General features: G+C 37.7%; 1 protein-coding gene across 1 annotated transcript in view; it reads right to left on the bottom strand.

Moving 5' to 3' along the window:
* Nucleotides 1–421: 421 nt before the first annotated feature.
* tubgcp3 (tubulin gamma complex component 3) overlaps nt 422–25146 on the bottom strand; it is a 30861-nt gene continuing 6136 nt past the window's right edge. Inside the window, exons 6-22 of the mRNA XM_015364449.2 lie at nt 24273–24427; nt 23154–23272; nt 20242–20367; nt 18844–18912; nt 18053–18185; nt 16209–16375; nt 14926–15036; nt 14189–14297; nt 11803–11992; nt 10572–10707; nt 10075–10143; nt 8307–8442; nt 6376–6464; nt 5349–5480; nt 4787–4927; nt 3704–3820; nt 422–2028 (exon numbers count right to left, since the gene is read on the bottom strand). Of these exons, the coding sequence (XP_015219935.1) occupies nt 1867–2028; nt 3704–3820; nt 4787–4927; nt 5349–5480; nt 6376–6464; nt 8307–8442; nt 10075–10143; nt 10572–10707; nt 11803–11992; nt 14189–14297; nt 14926–15036; nt 16209–16375; nt 18053–18185; nt 18844–18912; nt 20242–20367; nt 23154–23272; nt 24273–24427 (2161 nt within the window). The 3' untranslated portion in view covers nt 422–1866. The remainder of the gene's footprint in view (nt 2029–3703; nt 3821–4786; nt 4928–5348; nt 5481–6375; nt 6465–8306; nt 8443–10074; nt 10144–10571; nt 10708–11802; nt 11993–14188; nt 14298–14925; nt 15037–16208; nt 16376–18052; nt 18186–18843; nt 18913–20241; nt 20368–23153; nt 23273–24272; nt 24428–25146) is intronic.

Below are 25146 nucleotides of genomic sequence, written 5' to 3'. Positions count from 1 at the left end.
TATTTTAGGTCTACTTTAACTTGATGTAAAAAAAAAAATTCTCAAATAATTAAAAACAGGGACGGAAAATGAGCAGAGAAGCAGAAAAAATGTCTAGTCCTGCAAGATTAACTGCTGGTCTCACTTGTTTGACTTATTTTTGACAAAGCCAATATACAGTATACAACTAGGTCAATTTAAAATTTGGTAGTAAAACAATTAAAACGGTACATCTTTACATATCCTCTTTAGACAGAGGATGCAGATATTTGTGATTTTATGGACTTCAAATTAATTTAGCCGTCATTGAATATAAAACGGCCGAAATCATGAACAGTAGTCCCCTCCTGTTAAACCTTACATAGAGATTGTGCATCCTCCATTTAAGTAAACACTTCCTTTCATCAACAGTGGTGATAAAAAATGATCATTTATTAAAGAATAAATGAAAAGATGGCTTTTAATGTATGTTATATACATCTGTGCTATACAAATAAAGGTGGGGATTTCCTCATGTTTTGCTCCATATGTAAGGACAGGTTCACAGAATACCCTTCCCCCCCCAATCTATTCCATTGGGAACACAGGTACGATTTAACATGAGATTCATCTCAGCTTCTTAAATACAGGACTGGACTTGTACAACACATAGGAGATTTATCAAGGGTTTGGCGCCAAAGTGTAAGAACACCATTTTATTCGAGCAAAAGCAGCTCAAGACATCAACTTTTACCGCCATGAAAAAGTGAAATTAGGTGAACCTCCGGGTTTCAAATCTAAGCCTTCATCGCACTCAGCATTTGCGTTGTAAAATTGAACAGTCGGATTATTTTTCAGAAATGATGGTGCACTTTGGTGTAAACGGTTTGACAAATCTAGCCTGCACATTTCAGGAGAAAGCAATCATTTGTAACAATGCTAATTCAGACATGCAGGACATAGGTCACACTTTAATGACTACACTCAGGAAAAGAAATAAATACCAAATAAAATGTTACACGTCAAAAGGGGAACACATTTTTCAACATCAGCCTTCTCCCGAAGAGAACTTCCTCATGAAGAATACACTGCAGCATCCCATATCATTGATAAAGTCTACTCAGACCTCTGGAACTGAAGATGAGCTGTTCCATATTCCTAATCTCAGAGGAACAGGTGATTCTAACATGATTCTACAAATCCGAGCACAAGAAGGACAGAAGTGGTTTTGTATGCAGTAACAATGTCAGAAATGTTAACTTTGCCATAGCTAATACATTAATGTACTTAAATCCTGCAGATCAATTTGTCAAGCAGGTCTTTTAAGGGAGTGCTCAGACTCTGAAGGCCTACTCAAGCACAGCTGTGCTCTTCAAAAGCAGGGGAAATCGATATCGAATAGATGAAGTTCTGAATAATGAAATCTTAGTACATTTAAACTTTATCCATCATATGGCTGATGCCACAGTGGCTAAATCTAACTGCATGTTCTTACAAAGATTCCGTGACCACCTCGCTCTTTCACAGACAAAAATTAAGAAAAGGAACATTAAAACATTAAATGCAGAATGAAAGGATGATACACATTTAAAAGTGCAAAATCGTTTTTTTTTTAAACAGAAAGGGTCAATTTACATGAATCATAGAAAGACAACAATGGAGCAAACAAAAAGAAATCTAGAAAAAATAATGAATATCATTTTGTGCTCAACATCTATACAGGAGCAAAAGCTAAACCACAAAAACAAAATGCATTGTGACCTTGTGCTACTAAAATTATACATTGTTTTAACCACTCTATTTTCTGGAGCATTTTTGTTTGGCAATGACATGGAAGGCTTTTGATAAGGTGGAAAAAGGTCCATGTAGCCCTATTGAAAACCGGTAGAAAACTCTGAAGATAGTATTTTACATGTTGGGATTACGTCTCCCCCTAGTGGTCCCCAGGGAGACGCGCAGCCGGGGTTCCCTGGCTTTGTAATGCTCATTGAAATCCAAGCGGAAGCTAAGAAACTGGAGGCTTTCGTCCGAACTTGTCATGAGCAACACCAAAAACTGCTGGACGATACCCTGAAAGACAAATTCATTTGTCAGCCTCAACTGGAACCAAACAATGCAAATATTAAACTTTGGCATGGGATCAAAACAAGCTGAGAGAATTCAAGGTCAAAACCTAAAAACATCATTTAATATTAAACAATGTTCCAAATCAGAATATTTTGGAGAAAAGGAAAATGTGAGAAAAAAAAACCTAAATGCCTTTCTAACTGATTTCAAAGCTGCAACTTCTTTTTGTTATCATGTTGACCAAAAATGTACACAATATTCTAAGTTTTTCCAATGTAATATATGATTACAATATGACTCCTGTTACAATTTAAAGTAGCATGCTTTGGTCAAATATGTTGTGTGCCTTTTTCAGTGCTTTCCCACTTGATCTGGAACAACACTCTGCAGCTCCCACCCTGGAGAGCTCCAATCCTGCAGATTTTGTAACCATGAAATCACTAACATCTAATGACCAGAACAATCCAACAACAATCTATTAGACAAGAAATTAAGTAGGTTTAGAGATTATCTGGAAAAAGATCAAGATATACCAGAAATTTCTTAACTGAACAGATAACTGGTTTAATTGCTCAATAACGTCTAAGTAATGTGTTGCTAATCTTTAAAAAAGTAAGACATTTAAGAGGAGTAAGACTAATAGAGTGGAAAATTAAAATAACGTGCTGACAACCAAGACACCCATAGTCTTTTCATAGTTAAGCAAGACCTGCCCTTTCTAAACCCACGCTGACTATCCTCTAGAATCCTAGAGCAATTTAGAAATGCTCTAATTTAGTTTTAGTGCTAACTTTGTGTGTCAGAAAATGGTTCTGTTTTGGCACCATTGTAACAGATGTACATTACCCATTTTCAATGAGTTTCTAATTCTTCTTGAGTAGTGGTTGGCAGGGTTTTCATTTCCTTAATTACAGATGATAGAATACCTTCAGACCATGAAGAGTACTTCAGCGTAAGTGTTTTTATAAACTGTAACACTTCTGCCTTTTGTATGCTAATACAACTTAATACTGTACTTTGTTTTTGCTCATCCTAAGCATGTTCTTAACTCATTCCACATGAATTGAATATGAATGTATCACCTATACCCCTTTCTTGTCTAGATGTTCCCCATTATCTCCACTTTACTTCATCATTTACTCCCCTCCTGTGGTAACACTGAAAACAATTTCCTAATTTACATTTAAATTGTATTATTTTTAAGCCCAGACTCTACGTGTTATTCAAGACAATATTACCTTTCCAAATTCTAGCATTATTTAATCTTATCACCACCCTTTCCATAATATTTTCTGTTTTCCTATTTTATAGCTCAGTTTTGTGTAGCCAAATCCAACCTGCCACTGCTTTATCTATTAAACAGGACAAGACATATCATCTCTGCTCTTTTGAAACCAGCTCACAGAGGTGTGGGAACAACGTGTGGGACAACAACCCATCCTCATCTGACATCTTGACTAGCCATTTCTACAGTATCCACCCCTAAAGACATCTCAGTGCTAAGATTTGCACTGGATGGGAAAGATTCCATTTCAACCTGTGTGTTTCAGGCTGCTGGGCTTAATATGAGCTCCTTATGAAGGCCTATAATTAATAAGCCACTTGGTTTCCTCCAGTAGTTGTGAGGTTATATTAAAAATGTATAGACGGGGACAGGTCATGCAGTGTGGCGACGTACCTGGTAGAAATGTGTCAGTATCCGTAACTGGGAACGCGTTTTTGGTATGGTTTCTCGATATGCCTGAATTCGTCGGTTCTCTTCTTCTTCTTGTGCTGCTGTCACTCCCCACTCACCCTGCAATACAAGCTTCAGTCAGCAAGTGGTACAACGCTGCAAAAAAACCAACCAAACTCCATATACATAAATCACAGCACTATTAAATTCATTTTCTGTATTGTTGCAGTTTGTCCAACGGAAGGGCTGTAAAGACCACCGACCTGCCACTAGAGTCCGCCAAAATATGACCTAACAAAATGTGGTAAATGGCTGTAAAGACCTTGCCACTAGAGTCCGCCAAAATATGACCTAAAAAAATGTGTAAAATACCTCTGTGTAAAACTCTCTCCTGTATTCACCAATTAGTTCACTGAGTAATGGAAAGGTGTGTATTCTTCGTATGGGTTCATTTAGTATAAAAGACTCTCACAGTGACAGTAATACGAATAATTATTTATCAAGAAGCACAGCTATTTTAAGAAGTTCAGGCGGGTAGCTGCGTCAGGATGCGTAGGCTGCAAAGGAACAAGTGATAGGTTTATTCCACGCTTCTTCAGGTGTGAGCACACACACACCTCACACCTGAAGAGGGCTCCATGGCTGAAACGTTGTGTTTTCTTTCTTCTTTCTTTCAGCATGGAATAAACCTATTACTATTTTAAGAAGCCATTTTTGTTATAAGGTTGTGATAAAACCTCAAAGCTAGGATACCTCCTGGACCTTAAAAAAAGCTGTGTGTAGAATAGTGTGCAGAAGTCCATTACTAAAGTTTCTCTTTGATTCCCCTCCACAAAGAAATCCCACCATTGAATGAAGTCATGTAGTTAATAGCCTGATTCCTGGTGAAGTCAGGTTCCTTATATTGACTATAAATCATGAATAATACAACTGTTCCGGAGTTTCCACAAGACTGGGTAAGGACACCAACAACCTTACTAAACAGAGTACTCAAAAGGGGCAAACGGAGGAGTATAAACAGGACAGTTCTGCTCAAAATGGCTCAGCTAATCCACGGTTTACACCTTTGTGGAGTTTGGACTGTACCTCCTTCTCTCTCTCTCTTTTCTTCTCCTCAAACTGCAGTCTGAGTTCCAGCTCCTCCAGGGCTGCTCTGTACAGGGTTTCCTGGGCATTCTGGAACTCGATGATCTGATCAAAGATGGCTCGGAGCTGGTTCAGGAGAGCCTGAAGGGACAGAGGACGCTTCTTGTGTTATTGTTAAGTTACACAGTAGTGAACAGGAGGTCTTACAATCACACAGTTAAAACTGAATTCACATTTATTAATGGGAACATCAAGGTTTGTTATACAAGGAGTCATTCTACTTAATATAAATAGAAATATGCAGGGATGACAGCGTGGATAACACAAGAAGTCCTGAAAGAACACATCTTTAGATGCTTCTTTCAGGACTAGAAGTAGCTTACAAATAATCCATTAGTATTTTGTATATTCCATATTCTGTTCTTTGTGTTTAACAAGAAGTAAGAAATACCTCAATTCTACATCGTCTACATTTGTAAAATGCAATCTAGATCTGATTCACAAAGACATCGGAACAAGTGTAAAAATAATGATTCAATAACAGGACAGTGTGAATGCCCACCCTGGAGTTGGTATCCAGCAGACAGCGTGATATGATGGTGTCAAGGAACACTTCGTGAGCAGCAATAATATGGTCTAAATCTTGGGCCTGCTGGACTCTGTTCCAGAGCTCATCCCAAGAGCATTCCAGCACCTGCAAGAACAGAACAGACTTTATTCATCACATCTCTGAATCGGTAGTCCTCCTTCCACTAACATCACAGGTCCAAAGCACTTCTTGTCAATGGCTTAAAGCCAGCACACCATACACTAAAATCACTTACCATACACTTAATTTCTTAATTTAAGAACATGACATTACCCAATTATTCAATCAAGTGAAATAGGATTAAGCATGCAGGACTTTATTACTTTGTACTAGAGTATAATATTAATATAATATATTAATATTTTATATTCTCATTCATATATATATATTCATTATATCAATGTAATATGATATGGATAAACTGTCCATGCAATTCTAAGATTGATTCTTTATTGTTTGGTTTAACATCTAAAATGAAAGACAAGTCTTCTGACATGTTGTTTCTGATTCTGACTCAGTTTTAAAGTTCTGGACAAACAGACAAGTTACAACTGAATTACTGACCAGAGCTTATTAGACCTGATGGTATCATATTACATATAAATGTAGTTCCACAGAACTGAATTCCTAGCACTTTCCATGTCACAGCTGTTCAACTTGTCAAAATTTAAAACTAAAGGTCACATTTTATTTACTTTTTTCATAATTCATGAATGCAAGATCTTAATATGGGCAGTAGATAGCAGTGCCTAATACTGTTATTTAAAGAATGCCGAATTTCTGTCTTCGCAAAGACACTCAGGGGTACAATTTGGAGATTTCTACTGGGTCACAAAAAATGCAGTCACATTCACTAACCTTCAAAATGATCCCCTTTGAGCTCTTTGAACTTTTAAATAAAAAAAAATCACTATAATACAGCATAAAAACAAAGCAACAAAAACCATGAAAATTCTCAGACACAAATAACCACAGAGACATTATAAATCTGAAAGCCTACCTCAAATGTAATGTAATATTGCATCTGATGAATAAAGTGGACCATTTCTGAGGCCAGAATATGACATTGATGTAATACACCAGAGAGCTCTGTAATAAACACAGAAATTGTAAAAGAGGAGAAGTTATATATATATTCGTATGAGTTTAACATGCAGAGGTTACATAGTTATATTGTCACAGTCAGGTGCCTCAGCCAGTGATGGCTGGCATCATCCAAATCGATAAAGTTGCCGGGGCATCTGAAGCGAGGGCAGGAGTATAGGACGTGGTCAGCTGTCTGCTCCTTGCCATCGTCTCATTCGCAAGTTGGGTCATCAGTGAGACCCCACTTGTGTAGGGTGGCCCGGAAACGGCCATGTCCGGTTCTTAGTCGGTTCAGCTTGACCCAGGCTTGTCTGGGTAGGTCATTTCCAGCAGGTTTGTTGGATACTTTGTTAATACATTGTTTCAGTCTGTGGTTGTTATTATTCCACACGTCTTACCACTTTTTGTTAGAGGAGAAGTTGACAACTATCAATAACTAGAAGGTAGCCATCTTTATAAAAATTAAAAATTAGAGGAATGAAAAGACCAAAATGGTGGTATAACATCCATCCATAATCAGAAAAACTGTGTATTTCTGTTGTGGATTGCAACTAACCAGTGCCTACTGTATATCTGAAGGACAGGACATGACATAAGCCGATACTACACTCTGCATGGGACACCAGGCTACCGCAATACACACAGGGTCAATTTATAGACACCGGTTAACCTAGGCAGCATCTGTTCACCTATAATAAAGGCTCCATGACCACACAATCAAAATGTATCTCTCTTCCAAAGAGGTACCCAGCCATTGTCTAGAGCAAAAGAAACATGTACAGGCTTTTCAACACTTAATAAAGACATCTGTGACTTCAAGACCCATGGCTGCCCTCTTTCAAGCCATTTCTCTCTACAAGCAACAGGGGACAAGAAACAACAAACCCCACTGGAGTGAGATAATTAAAACACTTAGAAGCATTGGGCTTTCACCTTGCAAATGACTAAAATGAATTTCTGTGCATTACTTTTTTAATATCTTTGTAAAACATACATCATAAAAACGTATCTCTTGTAAAATATAGTTATGTAGTATATAATTGTAGTACCTTGCGTCAATGATACACATTTATTCATATGTATTTAACAACAGTAGGAGTTACATTTAACTGAGTGCTGCAAATGTCAATTTTAGGAAGAAAAGAAACTTGGCAGGAAAGCTATAAACATTAGTTCTTTGATTGCTTACAAATCCTGAAAAACTGGAAAATAATGAGACCAGATATTCATCAAAACTCATAGGAATATTTCATCAATATCTATCAGTACCAAAAATCTGGAAAAAAACTTATACTAAAAGCAGAATCATGAAGAAGCTGTGAGTCAAGCTGTTTACTAACGACTATTTTCAATGTAAATGAAAAGTATGCCTTTTAGAAATGTGTCACAGTGTCTTTAGAATGTCACTTAAGTTCCTAGATTTAATTAAATAATAACTCAAATGGTTAAAAACATTGCACTTACATTTTTGATTCTTAATACAATTCTATCAGGATAGTAGAAAATAGTGACTAAGCAGAACTGAAATGCACACTTGTCAAACCATGTACAGTACAATACACCAGTTTAATCGACCTCTTCAGTCTATCACAGTGCAGAGGAGTAAAACTGCAAATAATTTAGTAGAGACGTAGTATTTCCCTTGCTTCTTAGAAAGGAGCACCAAGTTAAAATAAGGGACTTTGATAAAAGGACTGCACAAGTCTTAAAGAGTGTTAAATGTGTATTTTTCCCCCCTTTTCTCTGCAGATGCCCACTGCTGGAACAATATATATATATATTTTAACCTGCACTGCAATGCACAGGTTCTGGTGTGCTTGTATTATATTGTATATAACTGCTCACCTGGCATGCCCTTGAGTAGCTTGGCATTGCACATTTGGCCTTTCCAGATGTCGGTGAGAATGTATTCCATGCGCTTGGCTCTCCAGAGGAAGTTAAACACCCTGAGGTAGTGGCTCATACATTCCCGAGTGAACACCTGCATTCACGGTAAACAGCAAGGCCCATCACACAGTAAGAATACAGCTCTACATTGTGCGCACCAGACTGCAGAACTACCACACAGAGTGGCAGGAACTGCAAGACATGTCACTGCAGAATGAAGCAGGGAGGCTTAATGTATAAAAGACCAACATGAATACCAGGAATTAATGGGGAAACAGGTTAAGGACACTTTCCATCACAAATAATAATGTTAACATATGGAACAAATTAGTAAACCATGTTAATATGAATTTATGTGCCTGACATTTTGTTCCAAAGTGATGTCCTTTTGTAACCATTTACACATCCGGGCATTTTATAGGAGCAATCCAAGCAACACCAAGAATTTGAGCCCACAACTATCTTGTAACAATCGGTTAAAGCTTCACATTACTTTCCATCGTTGGCACATATAGTTCATTACATTGATTAAACTTCTTTGATAAAAAGCTGGTTAAGATCCTTGAACAAATAAGCAGCTTACTTTACCCTCACCATGTGCGTTGTAAAACGACAGTCAATATTTACCACTAGGGGCCATGGTGTATCTGAGACACCAAATAAAGAATCTGCCATTTCTTGTGCTTTGCAGATCGAGATGTATACTGAGATGTATATAAATAAACATCCTGATTAATCCATTCTAGCTCAATCTCAAAACAATACTAATCATTACCAATACTATATAACTTTGTTATGGATCAGGTCATAACCGAAGCAAGATTTCAGGTTTAGGAGAAATGGCTCTCTTGGAGCCTGCTTAACACTGTCAGTTTTACTTCATTTATGAACATTTAATTTAACAAACATAAAGTACACATTAAATGCAAGAAATTCAAATCCCTCTACAAACTGTGGGACTTACATTTCCTGTAGAGCTCAAATAAATGTTATGATTCCATACAATTGTTTATACTCAAGACACCTTTTAATAATTTTTATATATCTATTTGATTTGGGGTAAATGTATGTATACCAGTTAGCTTTTCCATGCTACACTGAATATGCCAGATGTTTGCGAGCTACTGTAAATACATTTTATACATGTGTATTCAACCTGCCTATTGACTGAGTACTTGAAACTGCCGATGACATTTGAGAATTACATAGAAAATTACAGGAGTTGGACAGATTTGCACATATACAATATTATGACAGTTCTCAGAATAAACAATTTGATTATGCTTGTTAACAGTTGTCTTGGATTTTAATGAAATTTGCGTCACTTTCAATAAAATGCAAACAGCAAACATTCAACAGAAGATTTTAGACGAAACAGGATGATTGTCACATTTACTTTATGCAGTACGTTGACATCATACACATGTAATCTGTCTGGCTCGTGAATAGATAATATTAAAAGGTTCAAGTTTGCTGAATAATCCAATAGCACTCCAGGTTATTTAAAGGATGCGATCGAATAATGTGATTTGTTAAAACTACATGTGCATATTTTTACAGAGCTACTTAACCCAAGAACCTTTTAATCCTTATCAATTATTAACTCATAAAAGACTTGGGGCAATACATTTGTTTAATACTGCAGTGATTCAAGGCTGAAGCTCTCCACTTCTCTGTGCATTAATAAAAGTGAAAAGGGAGCATGAATCAACTTCAATGAACATACCGTTGCAATGGGCCCATCAACGTGGTAATCCAGACTGAATACATCCCAACCGGTGTCACCAGGTGATACCTTAAACAGAGCAGATGCAGAATAAATACTTTGAAGAAAAGTTCAGGTTTTAAATTTGGACGGTCAACACTACATTCTTACATGACAATTTGCTCCTTCTCAGTTGAGTCCTAAATAAAGAAGATTTTTCAAGCCTACACATTTCATGACTTTTTTCCCCCCAAAAAGAAAATATTGGATATTTTTTATACCCGATGGTACATCAGAAGTCACACTATACCATTCTTCTCTCACTACAGAAGCCAACAACAAGCTTTTTCTATTAGCCCAAGCAGCTTTGAGATCAAAAAATAAAAAAGCATTGTTCTTGTCACTGTGAAGCAGCTAGAGGCGGAGATGTACCGAGGACACAGAAAATGCAATCAGGACCATCTACATCTACATTCAAAAAAAAAAGGGGACTTATCACGGAGGCGGCGGACTCTTACTTCAAGGAGTCTGACATCAAGCCGTTTCAGGATCTCGGGGCTGTCAAACTGTGCATTGGTAGCCCTGACTGCGGTCTCGAGGATGCCCGTGAGATTGTGCTGATACAAGGTGGTGGCTGGTCTAGCCAGTTCTGGCCTGAAAGGGAACATATACACTAACTATAAAATTCCACATTTTTTCCCCCCTTTTGAGAGTCTAAAAGATAAAATAAAGTAGTTTGTGTTTCTGCCCCCCCCAAAAGGCTAAACCAATGGAACCGAATAGGACTCTTTACATTTTAAGCAAAGACTAAAAAAAAGGAAATGTTACAACTGGCTAAACAGCAAATGATTTCAACAGACATTAATTTCCACAGCCACTTCATCTTTACAGTCAAACAGATCTGTACAAATTCCATAGCTATCATCCTATTAAATTCTAAAAAAAAATAAAAAATAACAAGACTTTTTAAATCTTAAGATTAAAAGTGTGGCTAGGGGGAGTATTAACCCTTTAAAGAACTCAATTTTCCACTAGCGTGAAGCTGTTCTGTCTCAAGGGACACAATTCTTAAAGTGTGGGAATGCATGCTCCTTTGCGATTTAACAATATAAACACCACTATTAAAACAATTTCTTAGAAAAGACATTAGCAAAAGTGGTATAAGCCTGGTAGAAATGGCGTATAAGCTACCAATTAGTCTTCAGTACTGATTTAGTGGTTGCAATTTTGGCTCCCAGTGGGGTGATGTAAAGGTCTCCGGTGTCAGATGCACTGGCTGGTTTATCATGAAGCCAATTTCACACAATACTTTGAGAATGTGATGATTAAACAATACATACTGGTAGTCATGGTGTTTTTCATGGAGAGTAAAATATAGATAGCACTATTAAAATCACAATTCTGCCGCTTTGACCTCGAGGATAATGGTGACGATCCATCTAAAACAAAACTGCAATAAAGAGGCACTTGTTTTCATATCCAAAAGTAATGATATCAGAAGAATTTACATCATTTACTCGACAAACCTTTTTCTTACTAAACAATATAGCCAATACAGAGCAAAACATGAAGAAGAACCCCATTTTTTTATTTTTGAACCAGAAAAAGAACCCTAAACACAAAATAAAAAAACAAAATATGTGGGTATGCGCTCCTGAGTGAAGTGCACACATGCAAAGAGTACCAACAGCACAAGAACAGTTAACATCAGCGTGTTTTCAGTGTAGCAGTCCCAGAGGGCTCACTCACTTCAGCAGGTCCATTAAGTGACGTATGAAGTCTCCTTGGCCCAGCAGTAAATACCGTCTCATGGCCTGCATGTGTTCCAGCAGGAGGTAATTCTTGTTGAGGACATCCAGAAGATATTTGCTGGTCTCAAAATAGGCTGCATCAATCTTTCCTTGGAAGGCTCCTTCCAAGTCAGTGAACAACTCAGCAGCTGAAACAAGTGACCGTGGAGCCATTAAAAATGCACTACAATGCTATTTGTGCAAGGACAATCATAATTAAACAGTAAAAGCCACTTTCCTCTGCGCCACATTGATTGGTGGCAAAGACAGCAGCTAAATATAATGCTGCCAATATCTTGCTTTTGAAAACCGATGGAAAAGATCCAAGCACTGTTCTACTCAGAAATAAAACAAAAGAATCGATTCATTTGAATTTCTTAAGCCTGCTGCTTACAAGCTGATCTTGGTCAGAATGAGTTACAGCAGTGTGTATGGCATTTCAACTGCAATTGTACCCAATTATCCCAATTTCAGTGTAAAAGCTGTGATGAGTCATGGGTGGATTTGAGCTCTCTCTCTATGTGTGGCAGGTGTCAATTTCACGAACCTGAGCGACTTAGGTGTTTCAAAATATGTTGGATTTTTCTGCAGCTATACAAAACATTTATAAAAAAACTATGAACAAAAGTGTAAATGTTGTGCAATAAAATTATGCTTTTGATATACTGAAATTAGGATGATTCAGTACATTGCATTAAAACCACAATAATGTTTAATGCTAAGATTTATTCATCATGACTCATGGCATAGAATGATTATGTTGTTTTCTCATAAAACACATATTATATGCCTTTGTATAAACAGTGGCAGGATTGCTACCTCTATGGAAACACAAGATAAAATAATGAATTTTTAAAAATACAGTATATTATGGAAGACTGAATATCCACGGACAAACTAATGGCTCAATTAAAAAATATTCAGCAGAGGTTCAAGGAGAAATCGATTGCTATGCTCTTTTTATAAACCCATAATGAATTACAATTTCAGTAACTAGCATGTTCCTCATACAGTATGTCGTTTATTGCTTATTGCTTGATGAGTGCAACTCTCTCTGCTCCTGCTGGGATTCAATGTCAGTCGCTTGTGGGCTCCGAGCCTGCACACCACCACTTCGAAAGACGGACACTGTCTAAATTTCAGAGGGGTCGACATCACTCGTTATCCTATCAGTGCATTAATATCTGTTATATAATTTACAAGAAGATACAGTATAATTAATTAATAGAATTTAATCAAAAGGTCATCTTTCTATTAGTACATCTGGTAATATCTGTCCTCAAATTTTAAATCATACAATTTAATTTTTCAATAAACACCACATTTCTAATCTTCATCTCAAAAGAGCCTTGTTAAATGTTGAAAATTACCTTCAACATGAAAGCCAGATCACTCTGCAACTCACAACTGGCAACCAACTGAAGCTCAGCAGGTGTGAGCCTTGCCAATACCTGGATGGGAGACCTCCTGGGAAAAAGTAACAGCTGTTCCAGCAGCATCCTTAGTGGGGCCAGCAGGAGGCGCTCACCATGTGGTCTGTGTGGGTCCTAATGCCCCAGTATAGGGACAGGGACACTAAACTGTACAGTGGTGCCGTCCTTCGGATGAGACGTAAAACCGAGGTCCAGACTCTCTTTGATCATTAAAAATCCCAGGGCATTTCTCAAAAAGAGTAGGGGTGTTACTGTGGTGTCCTGGCCAAATTTCCCATTTGTCTACCAATCGTGGCCTCCTAATAATCCCCATCTATGATTTGACTTCATCACTCTGTTCTCCTCCCCACTGAGAGCTGGTGTGTGATAAGAATACCGGCTCTATGGCTGCTGTTACATTATCCAGGGGGATGCTGCACATTGGTGGAGGTGGAGGGGAGACCCCATTACCTGTAAAGTACTTTGAGTGGAGTGTTATACAAGTGTAAGAAATTTTGATTTTTCTTAACAAGTGGATGTGAACAATTGCTAGGTCTGGCTATTTCACTTTGGAGACTGCTTTGGAATCCTAATATTTAACACTAAAATCAAAATAGTCTGCCTCTTAGGATCCTGAGCAAAAAAGCTCTCTCAGGCCATGAACTGAGCATGGCTTATTGACAGCAGCATTATTACCTTATTACCCCAACTCATCAGACCTCAGAAGCTAAGCAAAAGATAGCCTGTGTATAACGGGCACAGTAGACCTTCCGAACAATCAGGTCTCTGCTGTAAGTGGTTTCAGTGGACCAACTGGGGTATTCCACTCCGGATAAAAAACCATTGTCCAGAATTAGAAAAGGAAACACAATGGAGGACACCCTTACAGCCCTTTCTAAACTCATGTTTGCAGTAAAAGGAAACAGAGCTCACCATCTTTGGGAGAATCAGCAGATTTTGCTGCTGGCGTTATTTTCCCAGGAGTAGTCCGGTCATGGCAAACTTGGTGCAAGAAGTTAATTGATTTTCCCGTAAGGAGGACCTGCAATAAAAATGAGATGGTGAACGTTTATTACAGTTACTAGATATTTTCAGATCTGAGGGAGTATGCCCACTTTAAAAAAAAAAACAGAAATAACATGACTTAGCTATATTGAGGTTACATGTTAAGGTCGTGCTTTCAGAGTACACAAAATGCTATTCTGGGGTGATCAACCTCCATTCTGGAGGACACAGTGCAGCAGATCTACTAGTTAACTCTTAAAACACCAGTTTATAAAGATTCCAAACAAATAAGGTTTGATCAATGTAGCGTGTTAGTTCAATTAATATAGTAGCTAACTGTGGTAACTGAGAGATGGAGGGTGTTGGTACTTCCATTTCAATTGATTTCCAAACTATTTCACTGAATAATCAACTTACTTAATCAAGATTAAATTACTCTAAGGGTTTAATAATTTAAAGGTGAAATGTTGGGAACTCTGTGCTATACAAAGACATAAAGACCATATCTCATAAGAGCCACAGTGTTCCGTAGTTCTTTAAAAGGAAAAGTAAAATATTTGAATCAGGTTTATCATAAGAAATTGGGCTGGAATTTTTCAGCAAAAAGAATCAGTTTAAGAAATGTGTATCTTTTTTTTCAAATGAAAAGATTTGAAGTTCTGTACCTTTCGAGCTTGATCCATCGTTATAAAAGAGGGGATCATGGATTTTCTTAGTGTGTACTTATCATGCCACAGTCGGTCAGTCTTCACTGTTGGGTCTGAGGCTACAAAGAACTGTAATGAAATCCATTCACAAATTCAGTAGATGGACAGTAGTTGATTCTAATAACCAGAAGCTGCTGACATGCAAGGTTAGAATGGAAGGTTGAGATATAATCTTAGGTGGAATACTTATATTGTTTGAAGAGCCTGGACAAACACCCTCCAAAGCAGCACAGGAAATTGTATGAATTTGATAGAAATGTTTTTAAAAATATGGAATATTATAAAAAAGGATGGTTATAAAATGGTATCCTTCCATTATCAGACAGCTGATTTTTCCAGATAAAAAGCTGTGGGAACACAAAGTCTATCCCAAAAGTACAAGGTGAAAGCCCAGGACAGGACAAGGGGGTCACATACAAACACTTTTTAGGAGACACCAACTAACTGAGTCGACGCATATTTGGAAAAGCGGGAGCAAACTGGAGCAAAAAGAGAAAACACTTGTAAATACAGGGAAAACATGCAAACGCTGCAGAAAAGGGATTCCAGTGGGGAACAGAATCCAGTCTCAATGGCTGAGTTACCCCCAACTATAAATCCACTCTTTTATACACTAACCATAATAGACATCTTCTATCACCTCTTGGCATTACATACAAAACAATCATCTGCATCTGATATCCAGTGGGTGATCTGAACACCAAAGAATGGTAGGTCTTTTTGCCTTAAAAATATGTTCTTATGGACAGATTTGCTTTTCCAAGCAGATGCAAACCAAATACCATTAATGTTTTCCATCCTTTGATCCTAACCAACAGGTACAAATAATTCTCTTGAATTTCTTATTTTTTTTAAATCTTTCTGCCTCATTAACTGAATTTGATACTTGAAACCATGATGTCAAGAGGATATATCGTATCTATCGAATGAAGCAACTCCTGTTATGTTTTGAAGATGCAAGGCAAAATGGTGAAATCAAAGAACACCACCTTCCCGTATAAAAACAATCACAACTCCACTCTTAACCACTCTTAACTCTTAATCATTCTATTTTAGCAGGCAGAGAAGGAGATGCAGCATATAAACCATGGACACACAGCAGAATGGACACTCAGCAAGCTCTCCGTTACCAGCAGGCAATTACCACCAGGCCATTACTCCCCATTCTGACTGCATGACTATTCCTAATCAATACCCCATAAAAAATGAGACGCTGTAACCTGGATGCAGAAACTGCTTACTTCGTGATACGTGTCCTCCAGCTCCCCGTCATAAATCCAGCGGTACAGGAAGTTCAGGATGGGGTGGGACACCAAACCAAGGATATGCTGGACTAGTGCTCTCATGTATGGGTCTCCGGTCTTGCCATAAGCATGGACAGCTGAGGCCAGCTCTCCCCCTTTCCTCCCTGAGAACAGAGGTTTAGAAGTACTCAAGTACATTTTGGAGAGGTGATCACTGTGGGCTAATGGAGCTTAGCCCCGCAAGTTCACCCAAGTTAGCATCAGTAATCAAACAAATGATTACCATGCATTTCTTAAAACAGAAGTTGCAGTAAGCCCCTTGCTTAAAAGCCCTAATGAATGTATGTCTGTCAAGTGGGCAGACACTGTATTTGCTAATCTGTGCCGCAATAGGAATAAAAAGGGTTCCAGTTTATCAGCATGTTTACACACCGTTATAAATACAGTTGGTCTTATTTGAAAGGGATGCAGCATGAACAAAATCGTAACGTCACCCGACAAGGTTAAAAGTGCCTTGCTCAGCATTATCAGGAATTGTGTTAAAGTAGAAACTGCAGGAAGAATTCATATAATCATTTAAAATGATAAAGGTTACAGCAGTTCAGTTCTCAGGCACAGCTAACTGACTTCATCAAGTTTTTGGGGGAAGTTGCAATCTATCACTTACAGATGAGACGAAAAGGGTGCACAATCAAAGAGGAATTAGATTAATGTTCAGGATTGCACATGGCTTAAACATGCAATGTATTGTGATTGGAAAAAGGTTTTTGTTGCTATTAAAACATTATTTGGAGACAAAGAGTACAACAATGGCAATAATGAAAACAATTAGGGCTACTAGTCACAAAAGGCATGCAAGATCAAATGAATAAATGACAAATGATCAAAATATAAAACAAAACACTTTCTAAGATAATTAAGTCAATTTCCTATAGGTTGATTTTTTGCCTTTTTGACCCTGTTGCTGCAGACTTCATTGGGGGTAACTGTATTCCTTTCTGAGAAGTGTTCCATTGTAGCTCCTAAAATAGGGCTAAGTGTATGAATGTATGGACAAGGCTTGTGTTCTGAAGATAAAACCAGCAGTGGCAGCTTAACATCATCAGTGAAATGTTTCTTCTTGTTCGATGGTCTGTGGTGATGCTTGTGAAAACAGAAAATAGGAGCTAACACCCCAGTGCAATAAAACTACTGAAAGTAGTACTGCTCAGATACAGTATTCAACAATACATTAAAGAAATAAATATCAGCACAAACACGGATGTCCATGTTTTACTACATGAACACAAAACGATGGGTTTTGCCAAACATCGCTCATTTGCACAGAATGAGAGATCTTTAGAAATAGTTATAAATCAAGTTTATGTTCCTATAAAATGTGTGGGAAGACTAAATTAACTAGTCGGGGAAAATTGTTCCGACTTCTGTCTTTGTTAGATGTAAAAGATTTAACCTGGGTTCCTTTTTCTGACTAAATGCTTGTAATTTGGTTGTTTATGGAGTATGAACCTACTTTCTCCTACATTTACTATGTAATATACCAAAACAGGTGGAGGATCCAGCAGCTAATGTAAAAGACTCATTATCGGAAGGTTCCTGGTTCAAGTCTTAGCTCTCATGTTAACTATATCACACTGCACAGCTTAAAGCAACTCATTTTACACTATCCCTGAGAGAACATTTTCCTTGGTAAATGACTCTGAAGAAGCAGCTGTATATACAGAATTCATCTCCAGATATCCATCTTACATTAGATTTCATCACCTCCATAGAAATTGCATTAATTATTGCACTAGTGAGCCCCTCAGGACTCCAGAATCGCCATGTGAACATGTACTTACCTTGACAGTAATCAACAAGAGCAGCAAGAGTTTTCAATCTGATCTTGGGGTCATAAGTCCACACAAGTAGGCGGCGGAGCGTCAAACTACTTTCAGCTCCCAAATTCACTCCCTGGTCATCCTCGAGTTGTAACTGAGAGCAAAACAGAAATGTATGTAATTCTAAAACATGAAGGCACGGAAGGAGTTGGGGAACAGAAATGAGCTCTCCGTTGTGAAAATTAAGGTGCAAATGAATTAAACAGAGACGTTGTGCCAATCTTTCTCCCAGAAGTAGTGATCATCTGAAGTTCCAGTTGTTGGACACTGTCTGTGTCCAGAACTTTAAATCATCACTTTTTGCAGATATTTATTACACATTTCAAAGTAAAACATAAAGGTGTATTTTACTGGCTTTTTATCTCATTTACCCTAGAAATCGATGACTGAATGAACGTTAAGGAGCTGTTTAAACTAAAAGTCGCTGGGGCAATAAAAATGATGCACCCATGATTTGATGATTTTTTACAAGTAAATGAGGGGAAACACTTAAGGAAAACTGTGAGAACAAGTTTTCCACAGTGGAGATTAAATAGAGATGGGAGAATGATTACTGAAAAGTCAAAAGGCAGCGATGTCTTAACTACGTTTCAGAATGTTTGAGCATTTGCTTTTCACGAGAATGCCATGTGTTTCAATGTGTAAATAAAGTTAAAATAAATTCTCATTTAATTTGTCTAGATTTCAGGCTGTTAGGTCACAGAATGTGTACGTTTTGATAGCACGCAAACAAATCCCCCACTTAAGCGTACCTGGGAATGTAAGACAGAGAGAAGCCGGTAGTACTCCTTGAGCTCCTGATGAAGGGCAGCACAAAAACTCTGGAGCAAAGGAAATGAAATCAAGTAGGAATACATGACAAGCAGTTCCAATGTAATAGACCATGGTCACTAAAAACCACTCACTTAACTTTCTCCATCGTTAAAGACCTTGGAAAACCTACGGTGTTATCAATAACACAGTAATATTTACTGTTTTAGACCTAAGATGATATATTAATGGATTTTACCCTTGATCTTTTGAGACCCCTACGTCTCCAGGTTTTTGGTCCAGCTTTTTTTTTTAATTGCCTTTATTTTCTGGTTTTAGGCATATTTTTAAATTTGCTTTCAGCTCCCGAGTTGTACTTCAAAAAGTTGAAAGCTATTTGTAACCCCCATACAAATGTTTAGGTGTCAGTGTAAGCCTGGTACATAACTAACTGGACCTCTGAAGAGGGAGAAAGAAACACTGTGGATACAATGTCATTCCCCCTGTGTCTGTTCATACCTTTAATAAACAAGCTGCTAAAAGATTACATAAAGGCCTATGCTGGAAACAATCTGCCTTTAGTCAGTTTTCTAATGAAGTGCAGTACCAGACAACAAGAACAAGATCAATTAAAATCATCAGTTAGCACTAGTTCTTACCAGGTATTTGAACCAAAAAAACAGTCACTAGGGTCCAGGAACCACTGTCATAAATTAACCTCACTCTTCGCTAAAGATGCCTTGCTTTATAACACCAAATACTTTGCCTGTAGCCAAATTAGTATTTTTTGTAATCAGAAGTTTAGGGTTTCAAATTCAAATATGCAAAAGAAGTAGTTGGAATTTAGAAATTTTGAAGATTCATCATAATAAGCAATACAAGGCATGATATAAACTGAAAACAATTTAAATTAATAGAACTTAGAAGAATACTTCTTTCAAAGTATTTTCTACAGCTCTGATTAAAGCTTTATATTGCCACTGGTACTTGACATTATCTCAACACCAATTTTAACTGCTGAAACCGTTGTTATGCTGCTGAAAAACATAAAATCTGAGGACAAATTTACTATGTCTTTCTATACAAGTATCACCAATAGTTCACGGCAGTTAAAAAAACACTAGCAGTGACTCACGTGACCCTATTACAGTGGATTCACCTGAGGTCAGCAAATCAACTTCACTTTCCATTCACTACGTCTTATGCGTAAATCCATGCATCACTGATGTTGTCAGGTTTGCACAGCAGTGTTTAAAACTTAAAAATGATGTTGGGGTGGCATCGTACAAGGCAGGTATCATTAACTCAAGCAGGCCTTTAAAAATTAGTGTTAAACATGTAATTGTATGGTGCATTCGTCTGTAACTTGACATCTGCTTTTTTTCCCCCCTCAAGACTACCTGGCCAACGAGTCCAAATGCCCGGTCAAGGCTCCGCTGGTCAGTGTACTTTCGCACTTTGTTGTGCAACCACCCCAGCTCTGCCAGCCTGCTTGTGGTGTCACGGAGCGACTTCGAAATTGCAGTCTAGGGAAAAAATGTAAAATCATGGCAATGTATTGCATGAACGCGTTAAACATATACACACGTCTTTCCCCCTCCAATCATTTCCTTAGTAGAAAAAAAGATGGTGTTTGCTATCAAATATGTTATTTTTAGGTCCATATATCCAGAAAATTTGTCCAAAAATTGTCAAAAATGACTTCCTATATCCTGATAGTTCATAAAAAAAGAAGACAGCTTTTTAAAACTATTTATTGCTAAAAGGAGTGTTTATCTGCAGGCTATTTAAATGTCTTGAAGAAAATTGGCTACATCAATAAAAAAGAAACATAAAATCCTATTAAAATGAGATCTGAGAGGAGTCTCAGTCTTTACCCCAAATCTATAAAGGAATTATGCCGTTCTTCAGCTCTCATTTCCCACAATACAGTACGCATGGACAATAAATTGCACTAAACAAGTTATTGAAAAGGGGGCACAATTTCTCAGTCTGTTTGCTACTGTAGTAAACCCACAATTGGTCTGATAATGGACTTTAAGTACACATACAAACCACAACACAGAAAAGCTATCAGACTGCAATGTTAGCAAGAGGCATCGCTATCAGGAAATGACAAAAGTACATAGGACCCACAATTTTACTTCACGGCATATTGTAACTGTCTGTTTTTCCTATAGTCACTCCATGACTTACAAACAGAATGAATGAGTCAAAAGGTTTGTAACTTAAAAACGGAATTTCTCCTGTGAGATTTAGTATAAAGAAGAAGCTTGGTTCCATTAAGGGAATTTTGACAGCCTAATATCCCATATCATTAAATATACAGTATAAATGATACAAAATTCCAAATAATAACAGTAAATATATTAACTGGAATATACACCACATAACGTAGTGCGATAGTAATTATTTTAGTAACTTCATAATTCTGAGTTAGAGATACAAGTAAAACTATAGGTAGGCACGGTAACAGACAGATTATCTGCATTGTCAGGCTTGGTTGAACAAACTTCTTTTTCCTTCAAATTCCTGCCGATTGAGGTCTACCATACCCAGTTTATACTGAGAATTTGGCCTTGCTAAGACCCCATGATTATGTCTAATTTTGCTTCCAATATAAAAGTTTTATGTCTCTTGAATGTTACAGCATTTCTTCCACATCTAAAAGCGTCACTTTTATGTTTATCTGCCATTCGTGGGGTCGAGAAAAGCAAAAAAGTTTCCAAATCATGCACTGCATACAAAGATAAGTATACAATTAAATTGGTGGTGAACATCCGATCCCCTGTAGTCAAGTACCAACTTTATAATTTGACTAAGGGATAAACATTTTAATTGGAACTCATTCAGAATTGCTTCTGTTCATGACCTAAATGTTAGTAACTATTAGAACTTACCACTAGCCTAATTCTAATATGCTTTTTAGGGAGTAATTACTGAATATTGCATCTTGTGCTTCAACACTCCACACATGCCTTAAACCCAGTGTGTATCTTAAGGATAATAGAGTAGGCTGACAGGTGCTAAAAAATAGTTTCTTCTAGCTAAGTAAAAGAATGCCTCATACAGTATTTCTGACTAATCACCATGGGCGACGGATGATGACAGAGACTTTGACAGTCCTTTTCAAGGTTGTGGAGAAATTTTCGGTCAAATTTCTCCAAAATGTAAAAAAAACCATCAGTTTATTCTCTGTTTTCCTTGGGAACACAAAATTCACCTTGCCAGAAACACCGTTTAAAGCAGAAAGAAAACAACAAACTGTGGAAATAAACCATACCCATATACTGTAAATTCAGGCTAGCAAGTGACAAGGTACATTTTTAATCATATTCATCCGATCTGCCACAAATTTGTCTAAGTGGTTACTGTGTACATTTTCTAAACATCCTGTTTAAATACATGCACTGTATATATATTTTTCAAGTGATTACTAAGACAGCTAAAAATAAGATGCTAAGTGTCAGATATATGGATTTATGATAAAAGACCATTTTCTAACTCCCAGTAATTGAAAACAGAACAGCTAAAAAGCTATCAATGTCAAGGCTGGCCTGAGCTTATTGATTGGTTGTTCTTTGAGACAGATCATCAACTTGGATTATGTCAGTTAGGATAAACATGCAAACATCAGGTGTCTGCACTTCCAGACACCTCTTTCAGTGTGTATCAAATACAAACAAGAGAATTCCAGGTAGGATTTGCCAATTCAAATCCTCCGCTACAGATGAGTCTACTTCCTTAAATTTAAGGGGTGACAGATTAATAACTACTGTAAAAGATCCATGAGTCTTTTGTGCCACAAGGTCCAAATTACTAGCCTGAAATTAAAATTTATATTAAAAAAACTGTTTATAAGTTTTGAAACTATTCCAATTAATTTTTTTCTTCAACCTTCCAAAGATTTAAAAGGGCACATTCCTTAGAACACAACCAAATTAAAAAATAAAACCACATGGAAGTCTTTTTAGGAGAACTTCACTGCACATTAAAATGATTGGAAAAATGTTTCAAACTAGGCTGATAAAGAAAGTCATTAAACAAATCTGGCCGCAAAATTACATTTTCAGAAATTAATACAGCTTTATTTGAATTTGAGCACTTCATCTTCGAACCATTGAAAACATCTAGTATTTTATAATTACCTCTTTCATTTGAAAATGAGACCTTGAATTAAAAAAAATAGACATGTAGCAACTGGATCCTGAATTTTATTCTGGCCTGTGTACAAATACTGACCTTGTATTGGATAAAGCTTTAATACCCTTAAATTGTGAAATATCGAGAATTGCTTTCACAAAATATTTACCTTGGCATCAATTTTATAGCAATTTTCAGAACTGCACATTTTGATGAACTTGCCATCTATCCCCTGAAAGACATACAATATGTCTCTGACAAGGGCAGCTTCGCTGATTTCAACGGTGCCTGAAAAACAGAACAGTGATTTGTTTGTGATATTAAAATGAAGAATCATGAAAAGCCAGTGATGTCTTTCAACACAAGAATCTTTAGATTTGGTCAAAACAATAGAATTATGATGGCTCTGATCTAATCTTTACATTAATAACAAATATGCCTAGTGTCAGGCTGAACAAAGATCCAATATTAAAAATAAAATCGACACAATTAGATTTAACAAACTCTTGAACCATACAAGAGGGGCAGATTCATTTTAATAGATTTCTAAACGACCCTCTGCCTGTGTCCTCAGATCAAGAGAGATTAACAATCCAGTTGAGAAATGACTAATGTGTGTATAAAAACCTAAGTTTAGTTCAATATTACCACCACCTTTGCAAATCCTTATTAAAAATGCATACATCTACTTATATCCAAAACCTTTTGTTTCCAATGTGAATAACATGCACTGTGTGACTCATGCCATGTGTTCACATACTGTAGCAGCGTTGGTATAGTGGGTACCAGCCGGCTGAGGCAATCAGATTTACTCAAATGCCCTGGGAAGTGGTAGAAGAGGGCACAAGCAGGCACACACTCTGGATAAGAGTAGGGCTGGACAAGGCAGGAGAAATCTCACTACGTCAGTGAGCGACTGAAAAACAGCTGGGTCGAGTTCTACCACAGTACCAAGCATCTAGAGTACTTTCTTGAATTGTTCCAATGTTCTGAATAATTATGCCATTATGTGCAATGAAACCAAATAAGGGGCTATTAAAACAACCTGCGAAGTGAGATTTGCCGTGTGCTCTACCAGGACAGCGTTCAAACATTTTTGCTCCACGTCTTCAGACCACAAGAACTAGTGTTCCAAAAAGGTGCTTCATGAGAAAAAGAAACCCGTATCTCTCTCTAGCATACACTTCCTCCGTCATCTCGTTTCCAGGCCCCAGCGCTGGGCCGCAGCTTCGGGCTTCGGAGCCTCCACATGACGAATGGGGGAAAGGAAGCACGGCAATCGACGTACCGCTGATGTCCCCTTCCCGGCGAGGTCTGGGAGCGCTGCGGCCCACCGAGTTCGGGGGGCCTCGTGAGGTAGCTGCTGAGAACGAGGGGAGGTTCCAGGCCAGCCGAGAGCCCAGCTGCTGACGGAGAGAGTCCCCCACTACATGGGACTGGTGCCTGAAAGCAATCAGACAGCGGGGAGAATAAAAATAATATTAATAATCCAAACACTTACAGTGGTGCTAGAAGGTTCGCGAACCCCTTAGAATTGCCTGAATTTCTGCATAAATTTGACCTAAAATATGATCAGATCTTCATCTAAGTAATTCAAATAAAGAGAACCCAATAAAACAAACAACACACAAAAGGATATAACTTTTCACTCATTTATTGATCAAAATGATCCAACATGAAACGTCAGTTTTACCTCTCATCTGAAGGACAGCGCCTTTATGCAGTATAGTGTCCCCATTACTATACTGGAGCATTAGGACCCTCACAGACCACAAGGTGAGCGCCCCCTACTGGCCTCACTAACACCTCGTATAGCGACAACCTTAGTTTTTCCCAGGTCTCCCATCCAAGTACTGACCAGGCTCACACCTGCTGAGCTTAAGTGGGCTCCCAGTTGAGTTGCAGACCATAAGACCAATTTGCATATGTAATCATTTTAATTCATTTCCTAGTGGCAAATTTCTGCAAACTAGGTGAGATGTGGTTGCTGTTGCAGGTTGGGATGACTACCATGATAACTACCCAAGCACATATTTAAAAAACAATCCCGTATTCGATGCGGCAGAGAAGCAAAATGCAAAAGCAGCAATGAAACAACAAGATAACAGAGCCGACAAAACCTCTAACATCCAAGGTGAAGCAGAGCCACTGTTTGCTCACAT

The sequence above is a fragment of the Lepisosteus oculatus genome, chromosome 15 (genome assembly GCF_040954835.1).
Source record: "Lepisosteus oculatus isolate fLepOcu1 chromosome 15, fLepOcu1.hap2, whole genome shotgun sequence".
In the NCBI taxonomy this organism is placed as follows: Eukaryota; Metazoa; Chordata; class Actinopteri; order Semionotiformes; family Lepisosteidae; genus Lepisosteus; species Lepisosteus oculatus.
This window is presented reverse-complemented; position numbering and strand designations above follow the sequence as displayed.